Source organism: Struthio camelus, chromosome 3 (genome assembly GCF_040807025.1).
Source record: "Struthio camelus isolate bStrCam1 chromosome 3, bStrCam1.hap1, whole genome shotgun sequence".
NCBI lineage: Eukaryota > Metazoa > Chordata > Aves > Struthioniformes > Struthionidae > Struthio > Struthio camelus.
The window spans coordinates 60,271,536-60,281,242 of NC_090944.1; the positions used below are offsets into that span (position 1 = coordinate 60,271,536).

The 9,707-nt window shown below is 37.1% G+C and overlaps 1 protein-coding gene across 2 annotated transcripts in view; it reads left to right on the forward strand.

Annotated features, from left to right (window-relative positions):
* The window catches only part of FIG4 (FIG4 phosphoinositide 5-phosphatase), a 76,503-nt gene extending 71,119 nt beyond the window's left edge, over positions 1-5,384 (forward strand). For both annotated transcript variants that reach the window (XM_068938005.1, XM_068938006.1), the window contains exon 23: positions 3,866-5,384. In XM_068938005.1, coding sequence (XP_068794106.1) covers positions 3,866-4,043 — 178 coding nt within the window. In that variant the 3' untranslated portion in view covers positions 4,044-5,384. The remainder of the gene's footprint in view (positions 1-3,865) is intronic.
* Positions 5,385-9,707: the final 4,323 nt, after the last annotated feature.

Below are 9,707 nucleotides of genomic sequence, written 5' to 3' on the forward strand. Positions count from 1 at the left end.
TTTATTTTATAAACCATATTCCAGCAGTGGTGGAGTATTAGGCATACATGACATTACATGACACGTTGCAATAATTTTATAGCACTGAGAAACCATCGTGTTATGAGACATCTAAAATCTGTCATTATATTTTAATCAAAGGCTATAAAATAAGGAAGCAAGTTTTTGGCAGTTTTAATAGAGATCTTGGAAACGGTCGTAATGTAACTAGCTGAGCATTACTATATTTTGTTTATAGATGGCCTCTGCTGTCGTTTGTGTTCCAGCTATTTAACTGCAGTGACTCATAGGGACCCTCGACCTACTCTTAACAGCTAGAGTTTGTCTTCTGTAGAATATGCCTGCAACAGGAGTTGAAAACATAATTTGTAAAGCTGTTAAGATGTACCCCAGCATGAGACCATGCTTACTTATTTCAGGTTAAATGCTTTTAGAAAAACAAACTATGTATTGAAAATCTAAATGAGGAGAATTTTTTCTTGAAAGAAGTTGATGACTGAAGTTAGAACTGATTCTTTCCTAAGAACAGGAATTCAGGCTTCTGAATGCTTTTGTTATTTTCTGCTAAGGGCTGCTAACTGTTTTCTCAATTTTTTAAGAGGATAGACAAAAGAGGACACTTCAGTTTTACTAAGAACTATCTTCTGAGTGGAATTAGTGTTAGTTCCATACATTTTTACTCGTGAGAAACCAGCAATACAGTGTGGTTTTTTTCGAGCAAATCACCTTTGCTTCATTTTGTTATCTTGCTACTCAATGGATTGTTGCCCTTCTGGAGACTCAGTGAACCTCAGAAACGCCAAGGAAAGCCCTACTACTGGCTCACAAACTGGTGTTAGTATGAACTTCTAACCTTAACTGTTCTTTGCACCCATTTCGGACCACTTCCAGTTACCACATTTTAGAGTAACTTTTATACTGTAACCATACTGTGAGTGTAAAGCTGCTATGAGAGCAGAAGACCCCTGATGCTCGCTGGCTGGTGTATTCTTTGCCCTTTGCCTAATGACAAGAGGATGCAAGAAATGGGCCACCATTCCCTGCTTTTCCCTTTAAAAGGACACACAAATAACAGCCTGTCTCTTGAAAAGCTCCTACAGACTGAATCATGACTGTGGTTTCTGTGGGATATTGCAATGATGCTAATACACATGAGTCTTTCTTGCATTTTTGCTGGTCGATGTCTGCTTTGGGGAATGGTGGTCTTTGACAGGAAGCTGCTGCTGTAATTTCTTAGTTTAAAAATTTTGATTCCAAATATATATATATGTGTGTATGTGTGTGTGTATATGTATGTATATACACACACACACACAAACAATATTTAACAACACTATCCTGATGTTTTTTCAGCATCTGGCTGCTACCTCAGTATGCTATTAAGTAGCGTAAAGTATTCAGAAAGTCCGTCTTCTATAACTAAAATAATAGGTGACAAGTGGGGAAGGTAGTAAAAAAAGAAAGAAATATCAGGTATTAAAATGCAATTTTGGTCATTGCATTGTTGAAAACGATGAAGTAGACCTAGGAAAACTGCATAAATGAGTGACAAGGTTGATCAGAAAATAACAAGTGTGTGAGGAAAGAATAAATACATTTGGGTGTATAATAGAGATGGGTAGAAGGCAAACAGAGAATGACTATTCACCATTTCTCCCATTCTAAGAATTATGAGCAGCCAAGATCCATAATAACAAATGAAAGGACTATCACATGAAACACAGTTAAGCTGTGGAACGTATTCCCTTCTCAGAGGCTCAGAGAGTTATTAGAAAAACTGATAGATACCTGTGGAAATCACTTCTCATGAAATAGTAGTCCAATATCAAATTTTGCCTCAGGTACTCCCTGAACCCTGGTTACTGAAATATAGGAGGATATACCAGAGAAGAGGTTGTTCAGTACATGCTCTATTTTAATAATTTTTCCCCAAGCATGGCTTCTGGTCACTCTCTGAAAGAGGACAGTGGGACATTTTGATTCAGCCTAGAAGTAAATCAACTTTTTCAGATGAAATATGAGCTAAAAATATATGAAGCTGATGATTTAGACAACTCTTTAAAAAGTTTATGTCAATTTTTTTCATAATTGAGAAATATTTTTCTCCTGTTTAGCGTTTATAGGAGAATTGCATCTGCTATTCTAGATAACTCATAGCTCTATCAGATAGTTTTTTCTTGGAGTTCATTTCAGACTTTGATTTTCTATAAGTCAGATAGTATTTATAGAAGGAAAAGTTAATGCACTGGTTATCTTTAGATGGCAATGCATTAAGCATTGACTGTCCTGTTACGGAATCCCAACCAATCCGCTATTGCATAGTTAAAATATCTGTACTATTCAACTCAAAGTATTTTGTAAACTCATTACTAAAGTATTGCTGGGAAATAGAGACAGTGTATTTACGGATGCTGCTCTCCTAATAGCAAAGGTGCTTTAAAATGAAGGTGATTTACGACACAGATACTTTTAGTGTTTATTCATTTATTACGTGCTTAGTATAAATAGCTCTGTTGCTACCTTGCAGTCGATTTTTGAGAACACATTATTACTGAAGAGTTTGTTTTTGAAATATAGCATAATATTAATTGGACGGGATCCCCAGAGGTCATCTGATCCGATCCCCTGCTCAATCAGGGCCACCTCAGATCAGTTTGCTCAGGGCTGTGTCCACTTGAGTTTTGAATTTCCCTGTGGACAGAGATTCCACAGCCTCTCTGGGCAGCCCCTTCCAGTGCCTGACCACCCTCATGGGGAAAGAAAAATTTCCTTTAATCAGAATGTCCCGTGTTGCAATTTGCAGTCCCTTTTGCAATTTGTCTTGTCACTGTGTACCTCTAAGAAAGAGTCCTGTGCCCTCCCATTAGGCAGCTGTGGACAGCAGTAAGGCCACCCTGAGCTTCTCCTCTCCAGGCTGGACAAACCCAGCTCAGCCTCTCCTCATCTGTCATACTCCAGCTCTCTGATCATCCTGGTGGCTTTCGCTGGGCTCGTTCAAATATGTTGTTGTCTGTCTTGTTCTGGGGAGCCCAGATGTGGGAACAGTTCTCCAGCTGTGGTTTCTCAAGCCCTGAATAAAGGGGACCAATCACTTGCCTTGCCCTGCTGGCTATGATCTTGCCCAGTGTGCAGTTTTCAACAGTTAGGAGTTAAAAGGAACAACTTCTACCTTATGAGTGAATTTGATTCACAGTAGTACTTAAAAAAAGGTCTGATGTACTCAGGTTCTGTGTAAACTTTCAAACTACATTTATTTCTCATAAGGCAGGAGTAGGTTTAAATATTAGGAAACAAAGATAGAAGTTTATTGTACTAAGCTGTTTTAAAAATATTTTTATAAAATATCATCTGTCCCAGTGGACAGAGTGCTATTGCTGGTAATAATAGTTGCGTATTTCCTAGTAATGGGATGGAAATTTCTTATCTGATAAATCCTTTCTGTATATGGGTTCAGAGTATAATCACTTACATGTTATAATTGCTACTGACTACATGGACAATTCAATTAAGTTTTCTGGTTATCTGCTGAAGTGTATGACTCAGATTAGTTTCAGCTTAGGTGCTTACTGACTGTAGCAGATCTGAGAATGAAGAAATGAGGACAGAGTAAGGAAAGTGAAGAAAGTAGTCTGCAGTGTGATTAGTGGCATCTTACCTAACTACCCTACTTGGAAAGCTGAGTCTTACCAGGTCGGCAGTCATGATAACAATCCAGGTAAATGAATTATCGAGTGGCAAGTTACCTTTTCATTGGCTCTCATGTATCTTTAAAGAAAAAAAAATACTGTTCTTTCTCTCTGGAAAATTTTTACCTAATGATCCAAATATTCAGTGGGGTTTTGTTTTGTTTTGTTTTGTTCTCCAGAGTACCCATCTCATCCTTTTCCCAAGACAACATTTATGAAGTCCAGCCTCCAAGAGTTGATAGGAAATCAATTGAGATTTTTCATGCTCACATTCAGGCTGGAAGAGGAAACATGCAACCACTGGGAAAAGATGACTTCCTTATGTACAGAGAGTACATTCGAAACAGATACATGTAAATTCAAGCTGGATTCTGCTGCCAAGTGTAATGTACTGATAGGTCATAAAAATAACTTTAGAAAGGAAATCGAATTTTGTTATTTTCAGATAATAAATTTATTATCTAACATTTCTCTTTATTATGCTTTATACATTATATATTTACATTATTGTACTTTTTCTTAAGCAGAAGTGAACAAGAAGTGTGTGGCTGATGGCAAAATCGAAATTTACATCTAGATTAACAAACTTTATATCTGGATTAACAAATTTAACAACCCAAATTTGTGTCAAAGCCAATCTTACTGATGGTAGTAACACAGCTTCTGCGCTACATAGGTTGAAAGCGGCTTGTGATTAATTTCCACGGGCTCCTAGTAGGGCTCTGAAGTGAACCACTTCCCAGCTGTGCCAGCAGGTGAGGGAATGCTCTCTGCTTTACTGGACTTGGAGTCTTAGGTGGAGGGTGCAAGAGCGTCTTGTCATTTTGCTGTATGACAGGCACTGTTCTTTTTGCAGCATACTCTTTCCGTCCCCGTATTTATGGTCTTATGAGCTCCTTCAGGTTCCAGCCTTACAACCTACCAAGAAATGAATGTCCGTAAGGTAGGTACAGAGACTGGATCAGCTAGGGTGGCAGTGCAAACGAAAGCAGTACTTGGAGATAGGTGAGACGGAAAACCATGTCCTGTGCTGGGTGAGAAGCAGAGAGGCAGCAGAGGGTTTGTGTTACAAGCAGTTACAAGCTAAAATTGCCAACCTTGGACTTTAGCCCTTTGAATAGTGATGATGTCATCAGCATCCTTGACAATTTATGTTATTCCCCAAGTTTGAAGACTGTATTTCAAGATCTTCTGGAATAACTGAATAACTCCTTTAGGGATGTTTCAGCCAACTGCATGTAATGGACATGGAGAGCATGTCCAGGTTCAGAGAAAATCGACCTGCAGGCAGCAGGTCCATATACTTAGCTGCGTACTGCAAACATACTCTGATCTTACGCAGTAAGTGGCACTTCTGTTAATCAGTAATTCAGTAAAAGAAAACACGCAGTGGATAAAGAGAGAAGACATAAGGTGCTTGTGCAACAAGTGTGTTACAGGAAGTGACTTGTATGCAGTCAGTAAGAGAACATTGTACCTCAAGCTAATAAAAAATTTTCCTGTCCGTTCTCTTTCGTTAATTGATTAATACTGTTTTGAGAGAAATGAGTGTAGTTTAGAAGACACAGGAATGAAGTGTTATTTTACATAATACTTATTTGCAACTATCGACATTGTTCTCTGGAAAAAACTTGGGCTGAACTCTTTCGACCAATGTAAACAATGTTTTGAATAAAGAATAAATGTTTGTCTTGGAAAGATTTGAAGCTGAAGTCTTTATTCCAATGAAGAGAAGGCATGCTTTCCTTATTGCACTTAAATTATTTCAGAGAATGTTTTGCAGATTAGACGCTGGTATCTCATAAAAATTATCCTTCAAAGTGTACCACTTAACCACAAATTAGGCAAAGGATGATAATCCATTCCTTTTCCAGCAGGTAATGCTGTTACAAAATACAGGAATTGCAATACTCGTGCACTTCTCACACAAACTGTGATCAGGCTTTAGCTATTCAGCTATTAAACAAAAACTGTTAAGCAAAAGAGAAATAAAGTTTATCATAGTTACTTCATATGATAAGATGCTTGGGTACTAATTTTCAGGTGATAGCTTGTGTGATCTGCCCTCACTGTGCTGCAGCTGTTCAGGGTGCTTCAGGGTACTCAGGTCAACTATTTAGTAGGCTTGCTTAAAAATAAAAAATCTCCCAACTTAACATCTGTATGACAGACAAATTTTCAGCAGTCTGAATAGATCTTCTGCCTAATGTATGTAAAGGGTGGATTTATCAGAAAACCTATTCAACACCCACATACCAAGTTCAGTTACAGGAAGGACTGCAGAGTGCTGACTCTTGATCTACCTACCTTAGTCTATGCTTGTGCAAAGCATAGAATATGTGACTGAACCTTAGTTCAGTCCTCGACTGTGTTAGAAGTTCTGAACGGATACATGTATTTCCTTTTCAGAATCTGAGAACAAGTGCGCAGCGTAAGTATAAACATAAAGAGGTTGTATTGGCTCTGAAGACTGACATAGTGCTCTTTTTGCTCTAAATGCTGGTGATCTGTTTTGGTATTTTAACTGTATGAACAAATAAAATTTCTTCCTGACAAAAATGTTTCTTCTTCCAAGCCTATTTATTTTTTTTCAGTGTGTTTGAAGACTATATTGAAATAAAATACCAAAACATACACCTGGAAGTGATGATTTTGGGTGCTTTTCTGGGTGGATTCATGCTTTATTTGCTGCATTTAAAAAAAAGAAAAAACCACCAACAAATCCTCTGAATTTTCTTAAAAGCTTTCAAGATGAACATGATCTGGTGCAAGTTTAGTGGTATTTCGGGGGTGGCATTTCACATTTGTTTAGAATTAATTGGCTTTCTATGAGAAAGCAAAATCTGTCTTACTCTATTTACCTTAAGTGCTTAAGGAATATAACAGAATTTCGTTCTAAATTCTCATTTGCAAAGAGCTTTGTGAAATGTAGAGCTTTTACTATGCTGCTATCACGTTATTACTGTATTCAGATCTCATGTTAGATGCAACTACTAATTATTTGCTTTATTAAAATCCAAATGTAAATCACAAGCTAACTTTTGCAGATTGACTATTAATCCAAATAGAAATCCGTTTTTGACTTTGATTTTTAGAATTTCTGTGAGTTCCCTGGATAGAATGAAAAAGGCTGATGTTTTTTCTTATGCTTGTAGGGCTCCTCAAGAGATTTCGAAGGATCCTGAGAGAACCTATAAATGCTAGTGATCTGTAGTTTAATTGTATTCTTGTAAAGAACCAGAAAATAACTTGAATTACTTATCCTGAGGGGATTATTAGAAATTTTCTTTCTTTTGCAGTTTGAGACACTATGAAAACACAGCCTAAAGGGAAGACTGTTAATACTAAAGATCAGAGTCAATCTTGAACCTGTGCTTTCTAGAGATGATGAACTTAATGTAAAGTGAAAACTAACACCTGTTATCAGAATGTTGAATATGCTGTGGAATAATACAAAGATTTTAAGACAAAGTGTTTTGTGTTATATCTAAGTTTCTTAGAAGTGACACTGGTAATACATGATCATCATGTTAACAGCTTGATTCAGTAATGCAGACTGGTATTTAGGTGGAAGAGGGAGTCTAAAATGACAGTGCACTTATATGCAAAAATATGACTTGTTTCATATCAGGATAAACTTGACCCAGAGCTTGTAAATGATTGCTACAGTGATACATACTTTATATGAGAAAATGTATAATAATGTTAATACTGCCCCTGTCATGCATTCATATCTTGAGCTGTATATCCAAAATCCAAAACTAGGTATTTAAATGGTACTTCTTTTTTTAACTTGTTTACTTGAGGTTTGTGCCCTGAAGGTTGTTGAGAACTTTATTGATATTCTTAGTCTGTCTTCATTTAATTTATGTAACTAGAAGTCCCCCATCTGATTCCTGTAATACATGCAACACTAGGACAGTTTCACTTACTGGCCTGTAGGTCACAGGTACTGCAGGTTACTCGCATGTTACTCATTTCAGATCATCTGCTATAAAATGTTGCTAGCTGCAGAAGAGATGCTTAGAAGAAGTTGGGAAGAAATGGTGAAATGAAAAATGATTCATAAGACAGGCTTTCGAATAGTAAATTTTCGAAGAAAACGGTATTTTGTTATTTTTTCACCATGGTCCATATTCATGATGCTTTCCTATTTATTTTGTGGCAGATGCAATACAGCATAAAGATGCAGAGAACACAAGAATATTTGTGTTGTGGTTTAAAAAAAAAAAAAGTGTATGAAGCTTTTGTAGAACAGCAAACTGCTGGCAGTTGGACTTTAGAAGCTGGTTGCACTAAAGGACTACATCTTTCAGTTGCATTTACTAATAAAATTGCATCCTTTGTTAGCTTATATCAGTATAATTGCAGTATACCTAAGGTGGAGGACATGTTCATCTCTGAAAGGGAAATTGTGAGGACATGTTCATCTCTGAAAGGGAAATTGTCTTTTTCAGTTTAAGCAAGAGAGATGCACTGGTAAACTTTGCATGCCTGTAGCAATAGAATTTAGACAAGATGCTAAAATATATATCTGTCATCCTGTCAAACAAGTGGTGTCTTTATCATTCCATCTTGTTGCATTATTGTTGTATCTTGCTGTCCGGTGGGGTTTTGGGATTCTTTGGTGATTGTGTTTAGTTTCTAAAATTACAGACTGCATTTATGCCAAGGAGCCTGGATTCTCCATCTAAGAAATCTAATCAGTTAATGAATTAATGGATCGTTGTTTGCTGCTTCTAAATTTTCCTTTGAGTAAACTAAAAATAGTTAAATATCTGCTTTTATATTTTCCTTTAAAAAGGAAATTTTGAAAATTGAAAATATATTATTTTTACTGATGTTCTAATAGTTGCCAACACAAGGTTGGGATAATCGATAATTAGATGAGTGTTCTCAAAAAAAATATAGATAGTGCTGGAAGTAATGATTCAGTAAATAAGTCTTAACTTTTCATTTTCCGTTTTCTGACCCTTTGCCTCATTTTCGCACAGAGGGGCAGTAGGTGAGTGTTGGTGAGAGAAAATTAAGATCTTTTACAAGCATTAACACAATATGCTAAGACTCATCAGCAAAATGATACGAGTGTAAGATCATCATAAAGTGGCCAAATGTTTGAGATTCTGCTGTATAGGCACCTTTATGAATATGAGGTTCTGCTGAGCGTGGCATAGAAACATACTCCTCTATTCGACTTAGTCTTTTGCCTGTTGATCTCAGCAAGGTATGTATTTGAGATTACAGCGCTTTTAGATACTAACTCCTAAACTAAAACTCCTTAGCACTTGTGAGTACAGTCTTGACAACTCAGTTGGCCAAGCTAGAGTTTAAAATGAGCGTTTATGCAACTGTTCTTAACCAGGATGATTTTTAAATGCCTTCCACTCGTGCACTGAGTATTCTGGCTAGCAGTTTTTCATGTGATTTGTTCTCTCATATTCTCTTTCCAGAGAGGCTCAAAAGTCTTGTGCTGTGACTCTGAGACAGGATCTTTTCAATGTGCATACAGCTATGGGTACCGGAGGGGAGAAGATGAAAGAACTGTACCTAGTTCTGGGATAACATGGACGGTAGCTCTTTGTCTTGCCATTGAGTTCTTCGGATTTTGGGGTGGGACCCTAAGAAGGTTCTGCTGGCTTTCACAAACTCAGGCCAGCGACAGCACTAGTATGAACTCTAAAGCTTGTGACCTGTAAAACACATTGGTGTGACAATAAGATGAAATACCAGCTTCACTCAGAAGACCATTTCGTTCTCCCTATGAGTTTCACCCTACCAGTACTCCATAAATAAGTACACATACAAGTTACAGTTCGTTGAAGATAAAACAGAGCATACACTGTACTTTAATAGTTGCATGAGCGCTACAGTGGGTATAAAGTATTGTTCCATTTGCTGGCATAGCTGTTCTGAATCTCAGTGATCACTGGGAGACTGGTATGGAAAAGATATGATATATGTTTGGCTCCCAAATGCCTAAGTCTGTGTTCTGTATATTTTTAAAAAAGCTAATTAAAGTTG